Source organism: Sciurus vulgaris (genome assembly GCF_902686455.1).
Source record: "Sciurus vulgaris genome assembly, chromosome: 3".
Lineage (NCBI taxonomy): Eukaryota > Metazoa > Chordata > Mammalia > Rodentia > Sciuridae > Sciurus > Sciurus vulgaris.
The window spans coordinates 111,342,036-111,365,945 of record NC_136463.1 but is presented as its reverse complement, the minus strand read 5'-3'; the positions used below and the strand labels follow the sequence as shown (position 1 = coordinate 111,365,945).

The following is a 23,910-nucleotide window of genomic DNA, read 5'->3' as shown; positions in this document are numbered from 1 at the left end:
AACTTTTTGCAAGTCTCTTTTTAGGGATTTTTCCCTACCTTCATGTCAGTGGGGTTGGAAGATGCTGAGTCAGGATACCTGAAATTCCCAGAATGCACTCTTCCGAAGACTCTCCCCTCTCTGCATTTTTTCTGCAATGCACATATATCCTCCCTTCCCCAAAACTTTACTTATGGGGAAGAAAGTTATTATTATCCTCCATTATCCCTGAGAAATTTGAAGTTCTCTATAAAGTTAAGACGCTTCTGGCAGGTCATGGAGATATGTAAGCAAAGAAGCCGAGGTTTGACCCCAGTTAATCCTACCTCCATAACTGTGTCCTTAATCACTATGAAAACTGCTTTAGATGTGCAAAAATTATGGTAATATTCAAGAAGCACTATTCAGGCACCATTTATAAATTAAAAGCACAAACATATTTTTAAACAAGAGAAAAACAATTAATATTTTCCTCCAGCAAGAGGCAGTCTTCTCTGTAATTTAACCGAAGCCATAAAAATTAAAATATATTGGGTGATCCCAGACACATACAGGTAAAGTCACATAAAAGAATATAAATAATTAAGGAAAACACCTTGTAGAACCCTGAGACAGCAAATATATTTATCAGATTTTCCTTGTTCCTGCTTCCTTTAGGAGCAAAGTGCCCACAACTGGGTGTCAGGGCTGTGCTTCTGCCCAGAAACTGGACACAGAGGTGTTAAATGGTGAAGAAATTTCTATTGATCCTGGAGACCTGCAGGAGGACGTGAGGTGAATTGTGCATATTATGTTTATAAAATAATATTCCCAAATGAAACAAATGAAAATTGATTCTCGAGAAAATGCCAATGATGAGAATGCAAACAAAGGTTCACTATGAAGACTCTACAGTTTCTTCTCTTCCCTCCACAGCCTTTGCTTTTCCATTACCAAAATTGCATTTGGGTACAGTATTTTATCAAAAAGCTTGTGCAAACATTTTTATACAAGCCCTTTAACATCTAGTGGTTCCCCCAAAACTTTGATGTCCTGAAAATCTAATTATTACTGGTAACTTTAAAAGATCACAGTAATTTATTTTTGTCAAATGTGACTAAAGATTAATGGATACAATCAGGAATAATTTGGTAAAAACATATCAAACACAGAGAAAGCAAAATTTGTTGTTAAGTGAAGCATCAAATATAATAAAAGAGCAAATTCCATGAATGAACAGCAACAATGCACAATTCATTAACCAAATGCCCACGATTATTTCACACTTCAGAGGGCTACTGATACGATCAGAAATTGTAGTAAAAGGATAAATATAGATTACCTTCAGCATCTCTTTATACATTTTAATTACAAATACTACTCCTAGAAAGCCACCAGCATAGTAAAAGAAACATAGAGTAAGGTTTGTGCATCTCTTCTATAAATCACAATTCCATATAAATATAAGACATTCTTCAGCAACTGTCTTAAGATAGCAATCAATATACCAAGATAGTATAAAAAGTACATTATTATCTTAGCTGTTCTTAACTATAAAGATTAAAAACCTGATCAACATTCAAGTTCTGAAAATTCTTGCCAAAATCATTATCATGATCATGATCATCACCACCATTACCATTATCACCCACAATCATGTGATAATCATTAGTTACTACTGTGATCCCTTCACTAGTTACTACGGAACTCCCTTCACTATTCAAAGAAAAAATAACATTTTTATAACAAATATTAATAAACTAAACCCTCTGCAGACAAGGCTGACTCTTTTTAAAATTTATTTATTTATTTATTTATTTTTATGTGGTGTTGAGGATTGAACCCAGTGCCTCACACACGCTAGGCAAGCACTCTATCACTGAGCTACAACCACAGCCCAAGGTTGACTCCTAATAGTATTTGTATTCTCAGAGCTTGTTCAATACTTGGCTCATAAATAGTATTGTTTTAAATAGGGGGAAAAAAAACGGGAGTGTAGCTCAGTGGTAGAGCACATGCTTAGCAGGTGTGAGGCTCTGGGTTCAATGCCTAACATGAAAAAATAATTAAACTGCATTCATTAAATGAAAAAAATAAAATGGAATTTTGTCATTAAAAAATGAACACTATATACATGTAAATATTGACTACACTGTTATTGGGAAGAAACACTGCAAAAGAGTAATACGATCTAATCTATGTTTTTGAGAAGATATAAATATAGAAAGTACACAAAAGCAAGCATAGGTGAGACTTCAAAAGGAGAAAAGGAGTAAGAGGGATTTAGTGATCACCTTGTTATCAGTTCTTCAGTCTATCCTACCTTTTCTACCAAAGCCTGGATTTCTAACTTCCCTTACCTCCTGCCCCCTTCACTTGTGGTCTATCTTTAAGCAACTTCCTCTGCTTCCATGGAACCTGTTCTCATTTTTCTTTTACTTGTACCTCTAATGCCTAGTCAATTCTGTTTGGGATTCTATTCTACCGTTTTATTTGCCTTTACTTTCAGCAATACAGGACACACAAGTGCACACACAATCATGCGCACACGCACATGCATGCACATACACACACACACACACACACACACACACACACACATGCAAACACAAACACAGTGTCCTATATGGATAACGAGTCTACATTTTTTAAAGGCCTGCTCCCTATTACATTCTCCATAAGGTAGCTGTATACCTGCTCTACACTAAAATCCCTTCTTTCTGCCCATAAGCAGAATATTTCACTTTGGTTTTGTTTATTTAAGAATAGTTCACACTCAAGTCCCCTGCTTTATATCTTAGAATCTTTACCTTTAGTTTCTGTCTTTGAGGAAAAAATCTCATCTTCCTGACAAAATTCAGACTCATCTTTGAAATCCCTCTCCTTGTCATTTCATATGGCCTTGCTCCACATGCTCTCCTTCTATTCCCTACATTTAAAGATTCTCCCCCTGCCCGGCTTTTTCCTGAGTCCACAGAAATAATCAGATCACTTCTACCTCAACAAGGAAAAATGAAAAAGAAAGAAAAAGAAAAGCAAGAAAAAGAAAAGAAATATTGGGATATACTGCCTCTCTTCTACACAGCCTAATGCACCATTAGGTTACGTCCATTCTATTTCACTTGTCTCCAGATATTTTGAAAGTTTGTGCCCATCTCCATTCCTTCCATATCATCAGCTGGTGTTCACCAAATCTACAGGATGCCAAAAGGCCAGTTCAGTAATGTCCAAGCTCTCTCCTTGGCACTCCAGACTCGGTCCTGTCTGTTTTTCTCTCATATTCTCCCCATTTGGCATCATGCTCCAAATTAAAGCTCTTCTGTCTCCCACACACACACTGATTCCATTCTGCTCTTCCTGCTTGAAACACTCTTAGCAAATAATATTTGCCTATTAAAATTTTAACTATGCCAAACATCAGCTTTTTGACTAACAATTCTCCATAGATATGACTACCCTTATCTTCATAAGTTTATAAGGTGCCCGAGCCCTTTGAAAGACACACATTCTCTGCTCTACACAATCACTATAGAACTCTGAGCACACTAAAGGTACCAACTCTGTCAATCACATTTATATTCTCCTATAGTACCTTTCATATTGCCATGCATACAGTAGGTACTTAGCGAATATCTGCAGAACTGACATAAAAAAATGGCTATGTATTTTAGTACAACTGCATGAAAATAACTGGAGATGCCAAGAAATATATTTTCCTGAACCCTACTGGGGAAATGATATTTTTGATACAGAAAACTGTCATCCAGTATATTAATTTCTGGGATTAGTAGTCCCAAGAAAGACCTCATACTCCTGCCCAGGCTCCAAGATAGAAAGCGAGGTTCAAAATTACCTTATGAAAACTATAGGTGTTAACCCACCCACTTCAGAATGCACAAAGAAAATCTGACTCAAATTATGTTACATGATGGAAAACAGGAAATTATATGAAAATTGGGGTCTTCATGGTAACTGAGTAGATTCTAGTGCCTATATTTTTTTACTTACCATTATTAGAGTTAATTAAAAAAGGACTTAGACTACGAGGTTTGCATGGACCAAAACCTAAATGTGAGTCCTGTGATATCACAGTAATCTAAGTAATCTCTATTTGTGTAAACTTAAATCTCCTTAAATTAATTTCATTTCCATAACAGTAAATTCTACCAGGTATGTAAAATAACTAAATACAGGGTGGTGGTGAATTAATGGATCTGAGAACAATTGTTCCATGTAATAAAGTAGTACCATTAAGTATAAAAGTCATAAATATTGAGTTAAAATTCTTTGTAGCAGTACCCATTCCAATTCAAGACAATTGAGATACAATATGTATTATTTCTCTAGGACAACTAATTATAAAAATATTGTACCTTCAGATGAATAATGACAGCTACAATATTATCTATAATTTATTGAGTTTCTACTTTGTGTGAAAAGCACTGTTCAAATTCTCTTTGTGATTAGCACATTTAACACAGTTGTTCAAAGATATTTTTCCCCATTTGGAAGATGAAGAACACCAGACAAAGCAAGTAATTAGTCTAAATATGCAGACACACACATACACACACACACACACACACACACACACACACACACACACACACCTGGTAATTGATGCCTGATAAACTGAGTCAGAATATGTACCCAGATTTCCTTGACATTATTTTATTACATATATCTTATGTAAAAGCACTGGAGTTCCATACTAAAATGTCTTTCTTTATTTGTTATGCTATGTTTTCATTTTTAGGGATCTTTTCTTTAAGTCTTTTCTAATGCTAACCAGTAGCAGATAGGGTAGCTGAAATAGGACTATGTTAGTCACTGTCTTTTCCATCATTTATGCACATAAACTGGACTTTCACAAACTGCAGTGCTTACTTCACTGGAAGAGAGAATTTTCATAAATAAAAAGAATTATTTTTTAATAGAATACTTCATTTTAATAAATCTTTTCTAGCCCTTGACTGACCTATGTGTGATTTCAGGTGATACGCAAACATTTTTATTACATACAAATGTATTTATTATGCATTAGGAAAAAAAGTAGAACATCAAATCAAATTTTCAAGAATATAATGTTTACTTTTTATTTAAAATCACTGAAGTGAAAACAAGTCATTTGTTTTAAATTTGAGCAGTGCTTATATTTTAAAAATTGCAAAGGTACTTCTCAAGGAAGTAAAACTAAGAAACACCAACAGAAATGTGACTTCACTAGCGTGTAATATATATCATTCATATTTCTACATGGAACAAGGATTGTGCCTTTACCTTACGTCCATTACAGCAGACTTACCTCTGGTGACGGCATCTAGTGCACACCCACTTCCTGTTGCTCCTCCTCCAATAACAAGGATATCAAACTCAGATGTGTTCTTCAAAGTTAGTAGTTGAGCTTCCCTGGAAGGAGGTTCCCTGTTAACAGGTTCTGTAAAGTACTCTGCTGCTTCCACATAGGCCAGGTTCACCTGATGTAAAAGCAGACCATTTTCAGTTGATCATCTAAAAGGCCAGTTTAATAAATCTTACAGCATAATAGAAACAGAAATCTGCACTGGAGATAAAGAACACCGGAGTGAGACCACAGTCCACAGTTCACACAGAGTTATAGGACTAAATGCCTTGGGATAGGGTTCGGGGGCGTCTGCTAGGTGTATTTCTTTTCACAAATTTCAACCATTTAGCCATAGAACAACTGGTTTGAGATTAAATATCTAAATTTCTTGTTTTGATTTCAAATACAGCCAAATTCTATTATTTCCACCACTATACAGCAATTCCAAAATACTTTAAAGATAATTTATAGGGTAACAGAGGAAATATTTTACCCAGTAGCAAAAATTCATTCAGATAACATTTAAATGTGCTGAGACTACATGAAAGGAGGAAAAAAAGCAGTTTTATGTCTTTCCATAATTTCTTTAAGTACATGTTCCTATCCCTCCAATTCTCATGACAAAATATATTCTAGAGATCAGTGTCTATAAGTTTAATTACTATAATCAAAAGAATCTGTGTAGTTACTGTCCAGTTTAAATAATCAGCTATGTCCAATGGGAATGATATTTTTCAAAGATTTTAGTTATATCACTCCTGTGATATATCTATTTCTGCATCTCTGGGTTTCTTCAGTTTGAATGGAATAATGGATATTAAAACTCACAGTTAAATTACACCGTACTGTTCAATAGCCATTGTTGTTAACTATTATTATTTAATAATTTTACACCTTAGTAGTATATAACAAGGAAACTTTCAAACTGGATCTTGCTAAGTATCATAAAAACAAAGGTTATAATCAGGTATCATAAATTTTTAAGCCACTAACTCAGGTGCAAACCACAAAAATTCTATTTGGCATATAACTCTTTCTAATTATTTGCTAATAACTACTTCCTCACATTTATCTTCACATAGAATTAAGGTAACAAACTAAATAAATTATAACTGCTAGATACTCTTTTAACTATGATCTTTCCCTCATCTAATGAGAAGTAGAAAAATTAAAAAAATACACACAACCAACTATACACAGAATATACATAAAGTATGTAGAAAGAATAAATGTCAAAATAGAGTAAAAAGAGTAAAAAAAAAAAAAAAAAAAACCACCCACCGGGCTTATGACCATTTCAGACAAGGGAGGGAGAGCCTTTCATTTGAGGGTTTCAACTGCGCCATGACAGATGGGTAGAACTTGGACATGAGACTGACAAGTGACTAAACCACCAGAGCATTTCACACATCAAAATAATTACTGACATTTTCTGCTTGGTAACTTCTCTAGAAATACTCAAAAAATAAGTTTAAAGACCATATTATGATACAGTTCATTAGAACCTGGTAACACTAACATCTCCCCTATTCTACTTCCAACTATGAATATTAAACTTAGGGACTGGGGTTTCTCCTTCAGCAGGCAGGCTAGACCTGATGGGACATCAGTCATGCCCACTGGCTACACTGTTCCTCATGTCTTCACCCCCTGCCTCACCCTTCCACCCAGCATGTTCCAACCTCTCTTATCTTAGAAATTAAAAATGACACCTTTCATAAGTTTCTAATAGTCATCCTAGTGATTTTTGAAAGATCTGTAAGCCCTTGTTTTTCTACTGTCCTACTCCTTACTCAAGCCTCAACTCTAATCCGTATTTCACATCATCATCATTGCCACCAAGACAAATGCTCACTACTCTCCTACAACCAACAGCACACAACTAATTGGTCACTCATGGCTGCATGTTTCTCTCTAATATCCCTGAACCACTCACCCTCAGTTTTCTTGAATGTCACTCAACTGCTCAACATTAATCACCCATACTCCTTTTGGGTGTGTTATAGGTCACTCTTCTCAGATCATTAGGAGCTTTCTCTAGAGACTCTCATCTACCCCATTTATCATCAAATATCCCTTATCCCACAATGACTTCTAATTCCGTTCCCACTCTGGAACTCAGATATCCAACTGATTAATTGGCAACTTTCTTTTGGATATTTCACATGCATTTCAAAATTGGTCTGATAACTTTATCTTTCCAAACTTCCAAGCCAGTGTCCCTCATCTCAGTAAGGGTGACATTATTCATGTGGCTGCATGTGCCAGAAATTCTGGAAGCATTCAGGAGAGTTTCCACTTTCTTAAACCCCATATCTGACCAATCACTGAGTCCTATCAATTCTACCTCCTGAAAAATTCTCTCATATAGTCACTTCTTCCTCTTCACTGTCACCCTTTCAAGTCAAGGCATCTTCCCTCTCCCCTATACTAATGTCATTACCCTCCCAGATATCTTTCACCCACCCACCCTGCCTCCTTCCAAATCATTCTCTACACTGTAAACTTGAGTAATCATTTAAAAATCCAAATAATGTTACTTTCCATGTGTAAAACCCTTCAAGAGTTTCCAACTTAATTTAGGTCACATCTTTTCATCTGTGTCCCAGACCTTCACAGTCTTTTCTAGTGACTGAAATTTTTAAAAACAGAAGACAATACCAAAGTGCTGTTGAGAATGCCTCACAATTGGAGCTTTCTCATCTTGCCTTAGAAATGCAAAGTAGTGCAGGCCATTTTGGAAAATGAATTAGGAGTCTCTTCAAAGGTGTGCATACACTTACCATACAACCCAGCAATCAGCATCCTGGATAATTACTCAAAAGAAAGGAAACCCTGTGTTCCACACAGAAACCTGCCAGCAAAGATTTACAATGACTTTCAGTTATAATTACCCCAAAAACTGAGGGTGGAAAAAAAAAACAGCCATATCCTTCATCTTGTGAATGACCTAAACTACAGTGTATTGATGGAATGGAAATAATCAGCAATGAAATTAAAAAATAAAAAAAAAAAAAAAATACTGATGCACACGAAAACATGAAGGCCATTGTGCTAAATCAGGACCTGGCAAATTAGTCTTTAGCTGAAATCTGGCTGCCACTTGTTTTTTGTAAGCAAGTATTTGTGGAACACAACCTTGCTGATCAATACATTTACTTCTGTCTATGACTGCAAAGCTGAGTTGAGTAGTTACAGCACAGACTATATGGCCTGCAAGCCTAAAACACGTACTATCTGTCTCTTACCCGAAAAATCTACCAATCCCCACGCTAAAGTAAAAGAGCAGACTCAGAGATCTACATACTACATTGCTGATGATTCTGGTATAATTCATTCTGTAAAAGTACAAGTATAGGGTCAGAAAACAGATCAGTGGTTGCCAGAATCTAGGGAAAGACTGACTACAAAGGGCTTGATGACAGGTACAATGTAAGCTTGAGTGTGGTGTCGTTATATACCGTACATATAGAAAGGACACTTTAAAAACTGTTACCCTAAGTTATACCTCAATAAACTTGCCTTTAAAAAACACATAAGCAAATGTGTACATCGCACTTCAAGTGGCCAAATACTTTTATAAGGTTTTGTTTTTTTCAACTCATATAATCCTCATAATAACATTGTGAGTCTGGTACTACTATAATCTCCCTTTTATAGAAAGAAATAACTAGATGCAGAGATGGTAACTCTCCCATAATTATACAGCCAGTTCATGGTTTAGAGCTGGGAATTGAACCTACACAGCCTGGCACCAGAGACTAATAAGGCTTACACTACCCACTCATGCGAGTTCCATACACTTTGAGAAAAAATTGAAAATACAGACTAATAGTTAAAACATTAGGAGATATATTCATTGCCAAATGCAGGGAAAAGCTTCCTTTTATTTACTGCTTAATGATTGGGGGGCGTGCTTGTTATAGCGGCTTTACTAAACAGTCCCTTCATATTTTTTTTTTTAAATATACACACTGTGAGGGTAATTTATTTAATTCTGACACTACTTTTAAAATAACATCTATTTTTGTTTATTTCTTTCATAAAAGCTGGAAAGTGTTGCAACTGAGAAACTAGCAACCACATTTATTTAGATGGCAGTAAAACACAGCCTAAGGCCCTACTTATAATTATGACAGGAGAAAGACTCATTTTGGCTTCATATGGCTTTGAGTCACAAAAACACATCTGCACTCTACTTCTCTAGAATATGTTGAATTCTGGGGAAACGAAGAGAAAGGCAACAGGAATACTAAAACAGTAGTGCTAAGTAACAGCACGCTTTAAGAGAAGAGGTCTTCGTGGCCCCAGACCTGCCCTCTCCTCTGTCTCCTTCTAAGGCAGTAGGATTTAAATAGGAATCCTGGAGATCAGATCTCACTGAAGGACTAACCCAGAAGTTCTGGGAGAAATCTTGGAATGGCCACCTGGTCTGAATCACCTGAGAGAACAAAACCCTCATGTCTGAGGACTCTCTCCACTCACCATCATCTGGAAGCCCTCAAGGATTTTACAGGCTAGGGGACAAAAGGAAAAAGATCAGGACACAATTATAATATTAATTACCAAAGAATTAAAGTTTGAGGAGAGGCTAAAACAGGCACAAGAGGCATCTCTTATCCAGACCTAAGGCTTCCTGGAAATGATAGCTAGAGCAAGTCAAGACTAGGAGGCATCAGCCTTAGGTGATCAAATCCAGAACGGAAGTGGGAATGGCATGTGTTACAACCAGAAGTCATACAAGCATGCTTTCTCCCTTCAGCACCCTACTCTCTCAAAAAAAAATGAGTGAACATAACCAGTCCAACCAGTATTTTTAAATTGTTCTTTCTACCTGAGAATATGTGCTATAAATCAAGTGTGGCCCTAGGTAGGTTTCTTATTTATCCAGGATGCTCACTCTCTGGCTTCACACTCCTACCTTGCAGTTTCTGTCTCCTGCAGGCACATGAGTCCTGGCCCTACGCATGGGAACAACTCTAGCACTGCCAGATTCAGATTGATAACTTAATTCAGCCATTGATGAAAAAAAAAAAGATAAGTCCAAGGTAAAACAAACTGGTTTTTTCAAGCATAATTTTCAATGCCAGCTCCAAAACAAATCTTACCTTGTGGAATGGGGAATAATATCTAAAATCTTAATGTAGCATCCAATGCTATTTTGTGGGGAGGAAATATGTACATTTTTCACCTCATAAACTAATTTTCATCTACATTTAAAAAAGATAAAATTCCTCCAGTATTCTGAGCCTGGTGTAGTGGCACACACCTGTAATCTCAGCTACTCTGGTGGCTGAGGCAGGAGGACACAAGTTCAAATCCAGCCTTGGCACCTAGTGAGAACTTGCCATAAAATAAAAAATAAAAGAGTTGGGATGTAGCCAGTATTAGAGTACCCCAGTTCAATACTCAGTTCCGTGCCAAAAAAAGGAAAAAAATTCCTCCAGGTTTTGATAATAAAATACATACAATTCTCATTAAGAGGTTTACAATGAACATCTAAATAGAACGCAAGCCAAATCCTTAATCTTTGAGAGTTTGCAACCAGAGAATATCACCCTGAACAAGATTCAGAATGAAATCAGTTTTACTTATGTCTGTGCACCATTAGACTTGCAAATTAAAAAAAAAAAAAAAAAATCCTAGGACATTTTGCAACTTCGGGTGAGGACCCTGAAAACAAGATCTATAATTAGTGTCTATTTCTGAAAGAAGTGGCATATTTAAAGACCACAGGCAATTAACAGCCAGGTTGTCCTGTAATCATGTACAGTAATAATTGGAGTATAAATAGGGTTTCATGCAAATCAGTTCAGACTGCAGCTATCATTCTCACTGTCTCCCGTTGTATATGGTTCAATCAGTGGAATCAGTTAGATTTAAGAGAAATTGCTTCCTGTTTTGTTATCACTGAAAAAGAATAACCAGATTGCAATATTCCTGGAAGGAAAAATCAACCAGCTCTCCATACAGTGGAATTCTGAGATGCTTTAATGGCCTTATTCACCTCTTGAATCACTGGTGATTCTAAAACACTGATGGTTTTTCTTGTACTTACATGACAGTAAGCAACATTTTTTCATTGTAAACATATTCAGTGAGGGACTCATGATTATTCTGTAAATAGTCAGTAATGGGTGGCCTCTCATTCTCCACTGAGAACACCAGACTAGAAAAAACAAGACAAGCCTCTTTCTAGGTGACTGGGAAGAGAGCTCTAGTTTACCTTGAAGGTGCTGTCCAGTTGATAAGTAGCTATAACTCATCTTGAGAAGGACTCATTTAGGCTCTTTTATCTGTTACTCTGAATATATCCAAACAATATTAAATTATCAAACTAATTTGATAGAAGAAAATGGGAAGAAAATTCTTGGCTCTGTCTGAATATACTTCAAATAACAACATCATAAATGACTACATGATCTGAGGTTTAGGGACATGCAGTATTTGTTTTAAAATAAGTACTTTTTAAAGCACAAAATAGGTGTTTGGGAAATTTCTAAACTTGACATTGTTCTTTAATTCTAACCCACTTCCCTAAAAAGTGAGGATATAGACAGTAAGCCTGGGATTGGGGAGGACAGAAGGGAAGAAGACAGGATCACTGTTTGCCTAGCAGCCTGCTAGCCTGCACACGCCTAACAGGTTAGCTCCTTGGGTGTCACAAATACCATGGAAGGGAGGATACTTTGACAGTGAGGAAACCAAATTTATTTATCCTTTGGGTGAGTAATTAAGAGAATCAGAATCTGTCCCTGATTTGACTCCAAATCCCATGTCCTTAGCCATGTGAGGTCATCTTTGTCCCAACAGACAGCTTCCTTGGGTCCCTAGGTCAGTCAATCACCCTGGTACCAGCAACAACACAGAACTATCCATGCAGTCAGTGAAATCAGAAGTTCTGTAGGCATCTGCTAGCCTACAGCCAGACACAAAGCAGTGGAGTTGACAACCAGGGATCTACAAAACAGCACTTTGTCTAAAGCATACACAAAGATCCAGTACTGAAAAAATGCTCACTCATCCCCCATCCTTCTCATATGAGTAAAACACTGACCCACTGAATCATATGACTAGTTCTGAGCTTATAATCCAGGTGGCCCTCATCTACACTTTAACCTTATATTATAAATAGTGTGCAATAAAATCTGTGACACACACTCCATTTCTCTGTGAATTACTTCATCAGACATAATTTATTTAGTTTGTACTGGTCATCATATAATTAGGTCTCAAACTCACAAATTGCAAAAACATAAAGTAAAATTGGTGTCACTAACTTTTATTTAAAGCATATATTTTCTCCTTAATTTACACAACTACCTAGATGAAGTTTTCCTAGCTACACATAATTTAACTATTAAGCCAGAATATGGGAAGAGAGGGAAATTAAAGGACTCTCCCCTAAGCATTTATAGAAAGTTTTCTTGGTCCCACAATATCCCTAAAAAGTTTCTTAAAGAGGCCTTAAAGTGAATAAATAGTTGAAAATGAAATGCAAAGTCAAATCAAAATGAATGTCAATGTTGCTCAGTTAGCAACAGCCTAGCAGCTCACCAGCTGTCAATGCTAATCATAGCTTAGTCGTTGACTCACTGTGTGACCTATAGAAGTACAGTTAACCTCACTGATTTTGTATGCCAGCAACAAAATAGCATCACAAACTCCTCGAAGGCCTGATGTGAGCTATAACTCAAAGATATTGCCGTGGCCCCACTTTGGGGGCTAAGTGTTAAATAAAAACTAAAATTAGAAGGAAGATGATAGGATGCTCTTCAGAGAACATTTCCAGCTCTGTCTGCATAATTTTAGTGCTTTGATGAAACATGCCTCTGAAGAAACAGTTAACCATATAGAGTGGTTAAGAATAGTTTCAACTGGCCTTATCTAAAATACAGAGTATTCAGAATCCTCATCAAGTTTTAGATATCAGGCACATTCCCAACACATTTAGTTGTATTTCTAGGAGAAAAACAGTCCTTCCAGGAATCTATGCACAGAGTTCTAAATAGTAGAAGCAAATGAATGATACTGTCTTTGGCATGAACCCTAACAATAAAACTCTCATCAAAAGAAATACAGCTCATTTGTCAACTAGATCAGAAACTAAATTCAGGACACGTATAATGGCTGGATGGTTAACGAAACTGTTTCTCTTCTTCTAGGGACTACTACTAGGTTGCATTGCACTGGAAATGACCCAATGGGGCAGCAAAGTGGTATAGCATGGCAGAGTGGTACAAATCAAGAGACATAGATCCCTGAATTATCATAAGAAATAGGTCCTTCACCTATACATTGAACTGCAAGGTGAGCAAGAAATAAACTTTTTTTTTTTTTTTCCTGTACTGGGGATGAAACCCAGAGGCAGTCTATCAATAAGTGACATCCCTAGTTCCTTTTATTTTATATTTTGAAAGAGGTCACATTTAATTGCTAAATCTGTCATCAAACTTTCAATCCTCCTGCCTCAGCACCCTGAGTCACTGGGATTACAAATGCACCACACCTGACAGAAATAATCTTCTTTATCATAAAGTCACTGAACTTTGGAGATTGCTTATGTCACCAGTGAGCTTACTCCAACAAATACTATGAGATATGCTTGTCACTGAAACTCAAGATTTATAATTCATCTACTTTGATACAGTTCATAAATAGTTCTGTATCTTCTCCTAATGGGTGAGGTGCCATCATTTGCAGAAAAATAAATCCATACAAACAAAACTTCAGAAAGACATATCATCAAATGCAAACCCAGAAGATGGTGCAGGGGCATTTCTGCCTTCCTAATGTTGATACTGATGGTCGCTTAAGTAGGTGGGTAGAACAAGAAGCCTATTGCTCAACTGCTAATTCTCTCTCCACCTTTGCAGATATTTTTCATGTGGTATCTAACACTACAGTCCCAATTCTGGTTGTGGAACTAGTTGGATACCACATGAAGAACATATTCACATTGTGTTCACAATAGCCAAGATAAGGAAATGACTTAAATGTCCATCAGTGCATGAATGAGTAAAGAAATGTGGCATACGCATATGTTGGAATACACCCTAGAAAAGAAGGAAATCCTGTCATTTATAAAGACCTGGATGGACCTGAAGGATATTATGCTAAGTATAATAAACCAAACATGGAAAGAAAAATTCTACATGATCTTACTTACCTGTGGATTCTAAAACAGTTAAACCCAAAGAAGCAGAGGACAATGGTTGTTACCAGTGGCCAGAGTTGGGGCGTGGAGGACAATGGGGAGGTGTTGGTCAAAGGGCACAAAGTTTCAGCTATGCTCCACAAAAGAATTTTATAAATTAACAAAAATAAAGACTGTTTAAGAACATTTGTTTTTACAACAGTTTTACAGTATGATTTTTTAAAGAAAAATCTGCTTGTAAATGTATGAAAAAAAAAAATGCCTCTGGAGATGGTAGATTATTTACTCAGGGAAAACAAACAAGTCTGGTAGCCTGAATTGACATACAAAATTAAATGCAACCTGGTAAACAGAAAGCAAATGTATCACATGATAATATCAGCTATATCAATACCCAGAAAGATTTATACTGATTTCAAGTAAACAGATATTCCTTAGCTTGGGAACCAGAAGTGTATTTCTGAGATTAAATTCTTAAAGATAGCAAGGGTGTTCAAAAATCATTTACATTCAAAGATATGGCTGAAAAGTGACACTTACATGGAACTTTTATTAAATTGTTTCTTAACTGACATCTTGTAGTAAATGTTCTACTTTATGATTTTGATTTCTCTTCATCTGATACTCATTTAAACCTCAAGTTTCTCTACCTCTACCAGTTTCTCTGTACAGTCATTAATATAAGCAAATTATATCAATCAAAAGCCCCGCTATTGTAAGAAATCTAGTGCTACATTTTTATTATACTCAATGACTAAGTCAATTTCAAATGCTAATATCCCATATTGAGAGAAGGGAAGAAATATAACTGATACTAAAGACCTGCTATGGGCCAGGCACTGTGATCAGTAACTTGTATGCCCTGACTGGTTAAATGTTTGGTGGGGAAAAAAACCTGGGAGCAAAGCAACCTTATCCTTGCTTTATGAAGAAATCAGAGTTCCAAAAATTTTCATAAACTATGCACAATAACAGGTTCGCCAAAAAATAGTCCCATTCATATAGTGGGCACATTTAGGAACCTAAATGTGTTTTCATTTGGGGAGCCATTAACATAAATCCTGAAGTAGATCTTTTTTTAACTAGAGTTCATCTTTCTGCTTTTTACTTTCCATTCAGTCTTATCTTCTGCTATTGACTTAAAAACTTTAGTGGGAAAAATAAAAAAAAAAAAAAAAAACAACTTTAGTGTCCTTGTACTACCAATAAAAAGCACCGCTCTGTTAGAATCTCTTACAAAATAATATATTGAGTGGGAGAGACTGAAATACAAATTAGAACAATGTTCTCAAAATCTCTGTGAATGAGCTGGTGGAGCACTACTGCAATCCCAGCAGCTCAGGAGACTCAAGCAGGAGGATTGCAAGTTCAAAGCCACCCTCAACAACCTAGTGAGACTTTGTTTCAAAATGAAAAAATTTTTTAAAGTTGGGAGTGGGGGCACTGAGGATGTGGTTCAGTGGTTAAGCACCCCTGGATTAAAAAAAAAAAATGTGAATGTGAATGTTAACTATTCATGCACCCCCTTGCTCTTCAAAAATCCTATCAGGGCCCACTTTATCCATTTTTACAGAAGGGCTCGGAGAATGTAATAAACTTGCCTGTAGTCATTAGGTTGCTAAGGAGCTGAGCAAGGTATTGGGGCCAGACAGACTTTGGCCAATGATCACACTCTTAGCCTGTCAGGTTGCTCTTGAAGCAAATGTGAATCAATAAGAATTTCTCTGTTCCTTGATTTTAATAAGATCACTTCTCACATTGAAAAAAAATCGTGATTTTCATATTCTGAAGCCCACTCCCTGCCTATGTATGGTGCAGGAAAGAAAAGAAGAAGAAAAAAAAGTCTTTCACATCCGGGCTTTCTGAAAGTTCTCAGTGGTTCTCAGGCTTCACCTCAGAGCCAGCTCACATAGCCCACTGCACCTCCAAAGTGGGTAATGGAAGGTACAAACCTCTCATGTGCTACAAGAGAAGGCCCACCTCAGACCTAAATAGAGCTTTGTTACATCAGTCACACCAGTGGGGTTAAAGAGAAGCCCACACTATCACATCAGTTTTTCCAGTTAGAACCTAAAAGGTATGAATTAAATGTTGAGTTTAAAAAGAAAAAAAGTTTCAAAAATGCCCTTGATCTATAATGAAAAGAATAGAAAAAAGAAAAGAAACCCCTATTCTTATTTTGTTCTCCCTGGCCAACCCCACCCTTCTCAGATCCCTGGGGAGCCCTGTTACCACCCTGACTTTCATACTCTTCATTTCGGCTCCTCAAAAGGTTTACCTGCCTTGCAAGTACTCCAAGCCATCTCCTTCTGCAAATTTCCCCTCTTCCACTCCATTCTACCAACTTGGAATTAGAAAAAGGAGCACCCTCCCCCAATGCCACCAATGAAAGGACAACCACTTTCACCTACTGTTATACTGGATAAGAGGTCCATTCCAAACTAAAAATTATTATTTTATTAAACCAACCTTACTAAATAAGTGAATCACAATCAACATGCTCTCAAATATCTCCATACTACCATAGAGGTATCTGCCTGCTACCTCCTAGGCAGGATTGAGACAGCCTCTGCCCCTTGGCATATGTCTGGTCTGAGGAGAAAAAGATGGAGATGCCCTTTGTGTTAGTCAGTTACTTAACAGTTGAGATGATAAAAAGAGAGGAAATAAATGAAAAGAATAGGAAGCCACTCCAAGAACTACTCTAAAAACCAATCTTAGATGCCTAAGGAAAGAGAGCCTGAACATGGATGCATTCTGTGACCACAAACCCTGTTCATGTGGGTGGACACAGTCAAAAGAACTCAGCAACATTCATATCCTTTCCCTCAACAACTTCATCAATGAAATTGAAGATTTGGTTCCCCACTCTATAAGAAAAAAATAATAGTAACAATCCTCTCCTGTGCTATGATGACCCTGGCACTCCCCCATTTCTTTTATTTTTTATTTCTTTACTAGGGGACTTAGCCCAGGAGTTCTTTACCATTGAATCACATCTCTAACAGGGTCTCACTTAGTGAGACTTAGGGCTTAGGGCCTCACTAAGTTGCTGAGGCTTGCCTTTGAACTTGAGATTCTCCTTCCTGAGCCTCCTGAGTTGCTGGGATTACAGGCATGTGCCGCTACACCCAGCCCCCCTATCTTTAAAACTGACTATTTGACTGAAAAGAAAAAAATTTTAGGTTTCACTTGAGTCCAGGATGGGCACTATTCATCAACGATAAACACAAGATAAATGCTAACAATGTGTTTGTAATGAAGAAAAGTGAAGGAAACAGTCAATCACCAACTTTTTCCAACCTCTGCCCCACTCCAGAAACACCAGTTGCCACAAAGGTCTCTAATCCTCACCTTAGTTGCATTGAGTCCAATGGTTAGGTAGCAGTCACATTTTATTCAATTTCATCATGTCTTCCATTAAATTTTTTTTAAAGTATACATAGCTTGGGTGGAGTGTTGCCTAACATGCTCAAGGACACTAGATTTGACCCCAGTATAGGCAAAACAAGAAAAAGAAAAAGAAAAAAACCCAGGACAAACTTCCATTTTTTTTTTTCCCCTAAAATACAAGCTACAATTGAGAATTGACTACACAGGATTTTTTGTTCGCTGGACTGCTGCTAATCACTGCTATCGCACTGTCTCATCACCAACATGTTTCAGAAGGTGTACTCATGTTTTAGAATCCACCTATTTGTATTTGGAATGCATTCCTGCCTGAGTTTTAAGAAGGAAGGCTTGTATAGGAATACCAATGACACCCAAGCCCAGAAGCCAGGAGACAGAGCACAGCAATGCGGGACAATTTTCAGGACTTGAAGTCTATGAGACCAGTGTTCTAGGACTATCCTTATCCTGGGATTCACTACCAACTCCTACTTAAAAAGAAGGAAGCTTGTCAGTTGAAACCATTTCAGAAAATTAGAAAAAATTTTTTCTGTTTTCTTTTTAAGTTGTCAATGGACCTTTATTTAATTAATATATTTATATGCAGTGCTGAGGATCGAATCCAGGGCCTCAAACATGCCAGGCAAGCGCTCTACCACTGAGCCACAGCCCCAGCCCCCATAGCGCAAGAAATAAAAACAAGAATCAATAAATGGGATAGATTCAAATTAAAAAGCTTTCTCTCAGCAAAGGAAACAATCAATAATGTGAAAAGAGAAACTACACAGTGGGAGAATATCTTTTCCACACACACTTCAGACAGAGCACTAATCTCCAAAGTTTATAAAGAACATAAAAAACCTTATACCCAAAATACAAAGAACCCAATCAATAAATGGGCTAAGGAACTGGGCAGACACTTCACAGAAGAAGATATACAGATGATCAACAAATGAAGTGCTCATCATACCTAGTAATTAAAGAAATGCAAATTAAAACCACCCTAAGATTTCATCTAACTCCAATTAGAATGGCTATTATCAAGAACACAAGCAATAATAAGTGTTGACATAGATGTGGGGAAAGAGGCACTCTTATACACTGCTGGTAGAGTTGCAAACTGGTGCAGCCAGTCTGGAAAGCAGTATGGAGATTCCTCAGAACACTTGAAATGGGCCCACCATTTGATCCAGCTATCCCACTCCTCAGTTTATACCCAAAGGACTTAAAATCAGCATATCACATTGATGCAGTCACATCAATGTTCATAGCAGCTCAATTCACAATAGCTAGATTGTGGAATCAACCTAGATGCCCTTCAATAGATGAATGGATAAAGAAACTGTGGTATATATACACAATGGAATATTACTCAGTCATAAAGAAGAATAAAATTATGGCATTTGCTGGTAAATGGATGAAGTTGGAATAGGCCAAACCCAAAAAACAAAGGTCAAATGTTTTCTCTGGTAATTGGATCATGATATAAAATGAGATGGGGTGGTGGGGGGGGAGAAGAATGAAGGAACTTTGGATGGTGTAGAGGAAAATGGGGGTGGCGGGGGGGAGGGAAAGATAGTTAGAATGAACACAGTATTATCTATGTATATGTATGATTACATGAATGGTGTGAATCTACATTGTGATAACCATAGAAATGAAAAGTTGTACCCTATTTGTGTACCAAAAGATCAAAATGCAGTCTGTAAAAATTTTTAAAAAATTTTAATTAAAAAAAGAAAAGAAAATTAGAAAACTATGCTAGGTGTGGTAGCCGTACACCTGTAATTCCAGTACTCTGGAGGACGAGACTGTAGGATCACAATTGTGAGGCCAAGCCTGGAAAACTAAGTGAAATCCTGTGTCAAATAAAATAGGAAATGGTGGAGATATAGCTGGTAGTAGAGAGACCCTAGGGTTCAATCCTGATACGAAAAAAAGAAATAGAGAGAGAAAGGGAGAAAGGAAGGAAGGAGAAAATGCAAACTCTTATATATAAAATAGAGAATAATAGTCACATTTAAGGACACAGTTTGCACAACAAAAATGTAGCCAATTAATATGTTTTCAGGGACAGATTTTCTGAACTACTGAAGTCAGGAAAATTCCTCTCCTAGAATGATTCTGATTGGCAGATCCTTTCTGAAAGAAGACAGCTGAATTAAGGGAGGCCTGTGGTCATTTTATGTCACTGGTTAATTTTTGTTTGTTTGACTGATTTTTTTTGTTTTTGTTTTTGGCCAATCCCTATAGCTATATGCAAATGACTACCCCCCAAAATATATGCTCATGGCACTGTATTAAATGGCAGGAATTCCCAAAACATAAATGCATAGTATTGAATTCTTACGCAAGTCACTGACTGAGTATGCCTTTAGTAGTTTTTTTTCAACAGAACTTGACAGCTTAAGATTCTAAATGACTTGAAGCTGCTGGTATCTATTTCACTTGGCTACTAGGGTAGTCAGGATGTCTAACTTAGGAAGGATAAATGACAAAATATTCTAGGAATCAACAGGTCCTTATTTGCCTTTAAAAATGCACCCTTAACTTGGTTGTTTGAAGGCAGTATCTTCTGTTTATTTTTCTGTAGGATCAATTATTAAAAAGGAATCAAACAAAAAATAGATGGAACAGTACTGCTAATAGAACATGCTTACTATGGTTAAAAGGCAGACACCACATACAAATTTAGCAACAACCATTAGATATCGTGACCTTTGGCACTGGCATTTTCCAGTATCGTTTCAGATAACATGCGTAAAGATGGCAAAAGTAATGTAATCTCTTAATGCCCGTGTTCCAAACTTCCGAAATAGCCTCAGCAGAATAAACATCTTTTCACTTACTTTTAAAGAACCAAGGCAATCTTTAAAAAGAAATAGTCATCAAACATGATCAATAAATGAGGAAGAAATTCTTCAGCAAGTTAGTCAGTTAATCACACTTGCAACATATACACATTACCTAAAGGTAATGTGGTCATGGTTCAGAAAGAAAAAGAAAGAGGAAAAACCTCTTCAGTACCATCCTTCTTTAGGGGAAGCACCTAAACACGAACTCCTATTAAACTTGACTTCGAATATTTCTAATGTGTTTTTAAAGCTATAATTCCCATTCAGGATATGAACTTCCTAGTATATGGTTCCCCCACCTTGTAGCACAAAGAAACAACAATGTAAGACAATCCTGGCTTAAAGGCATCCACAAAAAAGTAGAAAAACCAGTATCTTATAGATCACCCAGTTATACTTTACCACATTCCTTCATCTGCATCTTTGAACAGGATTATAACACCCAATTTGTATCACAACGTACCCTAAGGACATGGAGGAATGGAAATAGGAACCAAAGGTAATCACTGAGGTGGCTACCAGCATTTCAAGCCTGAAAAGATAAAAATCCCTCAACAAAATGGTCTTCTGGCATCAACTAGAATTATAGGAAGGCAGTGCAAAAGGGAAAAAATTTTGAAAAAAGAAAAAAAAACAACATGAGCATTGAATCATTTGGAAATTTCATACCAATTTCATGATCATGGCTTTCTTCCTCCATTAAATTCTTTACTTAATATAAGATAAATACTACATAAGGAACTAAACCTTTAAGAAATAAAATCAGGATTCAAAGTTGGGCCCTTTCTCTTCTACTTCCTTTCTGTCGCCTGCCTTCTAATAAGACAAACTTTTGGCAGGGACATAGAAGGTATCCAGACATTTTGATGAGTTAGACAAGGAAAGTCTAAATGAACAAACCCTGGCACTCATGAATGAAGCAGTCTTTTGAAACATAAAGAGCCAAAACAGAGGCTAAATAAACAATGCTCCCTGAAAAAAAAAAATCCACATTGTAAAAAAAAAAAAAGAGAGAGAGAAAGAGAGAGATACACACAGTTCTCAAGTATCATTAAGGCAGCATTCACAATTAGTAACTTTCAAATCAAACTGAGAAACTTCAACAGGATTTCCTTAAAAAGTCAGTGTGCACATGCCCCACATGCAGTTCCTCAGCAGCTTCAGGTTGCACACCATCAATACATGCAGGTTACTTACTTGCTTCCTTCGGTAATGAGTGAACTGAGAAAGTCCTAAGATGGTGCAAGCGCACCTCCTCCAACAAGAACAGTCCCTTTCACCGCCCTTTGAAATGCCATTTCTTAGCCTACGAAGGGGAAAAAAAAAAAACGAAGAACACAAAAGGAGTTCATGGGATTTTTGTCACATAACAATCCAATAATAAAGAGACTGCTGTAGGCATATGGAAAAACCAGAAAAGGAAACATAAAATAAGGAAGTACTAACATGCCACTTGTATACAACTCAAAAGTATTAACCAAAAAAACCTCGACACAGGGAATTGATTATGTAAAGTTACATTCAGATCCAACAGGAACTAAAGAAAGAAAGCAAATTAGGAGGACAACTGAGGATATTTAAACAGTACGAAGTCAAGAGAGCTGTGAAAAGAAATGTCATTGTGTATTTGACAAAACTGCATGCTGTACTTGCAAATTTGCTCAACAGCTAATCCCCTCCACATGGAGAACTGGTAGAAGTCTTGTGTCATTCAACATGACAATAAACCGCAGGCCTGCTTCAGGTTCTCTGGCAAGCGTTTATATTTCAAATTATGGTACAACTCTTTTGAGTTTCCCTTCTTAATGTAGTCCTTACTAGAGCCAAAGGCCAACAAATTTACATTTCTATCACTAGAAAGACTCCGTTTTGCAGATAGGAAGTCAACAGTACAATGCCGCATCCTTTCACCAACATTAAATTTAACTTGCTGTAATTTCTTTCATTAGGGGAATTAAAAAAAAAAAAAAAAAAAAGGCAGGGGAAGGGGATGTTCTTCTAGCCAGAGCTGACGGACACCACAATTTCTACAGCACACCTCCAGAACAAGCACTCTTACCTGCTCACTAGAAGTATTCCTCTAAACAAAGTTATGTATTGTGTTAGCTCTTCCTTCAGGCTTGTTTTCCATTACTGGACTGAATCCATTAAAGTTTTATGGAGGATTTAGAATTATTTTTTACTTCTTCAGAAACCAAAATAATAAGTTCCTAGAAATAAAAATTCCACCCCAAATCCTCTTGTCTGTTTTTATTCTGCCACACGTAAAAATAATTCCTAAAAATAATCTGATTAGAGTTTAATTTGATCTGCCTAAGACTTTCATTCACAAAAGCAGCTGGCACACCTACCTCACAGGGAGCCACCAATCCATATTCCTGCTTGGGTGGAGATGAGTCCTGTCTGAACAACACACCTTACACTCCACTGCTATCTCATAACACAAGAATGTTCTAATTCCAAAGGCGGTTTTAACTTATGACATTAAAAATCGCATAACCTCTCAATGTACATTATGATAAGTTACTTGTTCGAACATATTGGATACGTATCTCTTAATCATACTATCCTAAGTTAAGGAATGCTAGTATATAGTATATTGGAACCATGATTTTACAGAAAATTCATTTTGGATTATAAATCAGGTTCTGAAATAAAAGTTGTCATTTATTAAAATTTTATTTTTTCATCTGATCTCATTATTCCTTACAAACTCTGAAATTCTAAGGTGGCCTTTTAATTAAGAGTCTCACCAGGACAATAGTTCACATTCATACTTAGCTGCCCAAGACCTCTTCTTACCTATCCCTACTTTACATAATCATCCTCTCTTTCCCAAATTATGCAAGACCTTGGTGTATGCTGACTAGAGATTGCATTCATGATAGACCAAATCCTAGGCAAAACCTTATATCCTGAGCAGCTTTGAGAAGAAAAACCACAAACTCAGCAGGCACCATTTGTCATAGCTCATCACACCATTCAAGGAACTGCTATGAACATTCACATGGCTGCCCATCACACAATAAAGGAGACACCAGCAGCCCTGCCAGCATACTATCTCCAGGTTAACTGGGATCCTCTATCAATTGGGTACAGAGAGTAGAGTCCTAGTTCAATTTACCTAAACAATGCCCTTGCCTACCCCATCGAAACGGCAGCCAGGTGGTCCATTAGATGTGAGTGTTGTGGCTGATTAAATTTAG

General features: G+C 36.8%; 1 protein-coding gene across 1 annotated transcript in view; it reads right to left on the bottom strand.

Annotated features, from left to right (window-relative positions):
• Positions 1-22,002, bottom strand: part of GPD2 (glycerol-3-phosphate dehydrogenase 2) — a gene marked incomplete at its 5' end in the record, with an annotated part of 95,385 nt that extends 73,383 nt beyond the window's left edge. Inside the window, 3 exon segments of the mRNA XM_079131786.1 lie at positions 5,264-5,435; positions 21,902-21,948; positions 21,951-22,002. Coding sequence (XP_078987912.1) covers positions 5,264-5,435; positions 21,902-21,948; positions 21,951-22,002 — 271 coding nt within the window.
• Positions 22,003-23,910: the final 1,908 nt, after the last annotated feature.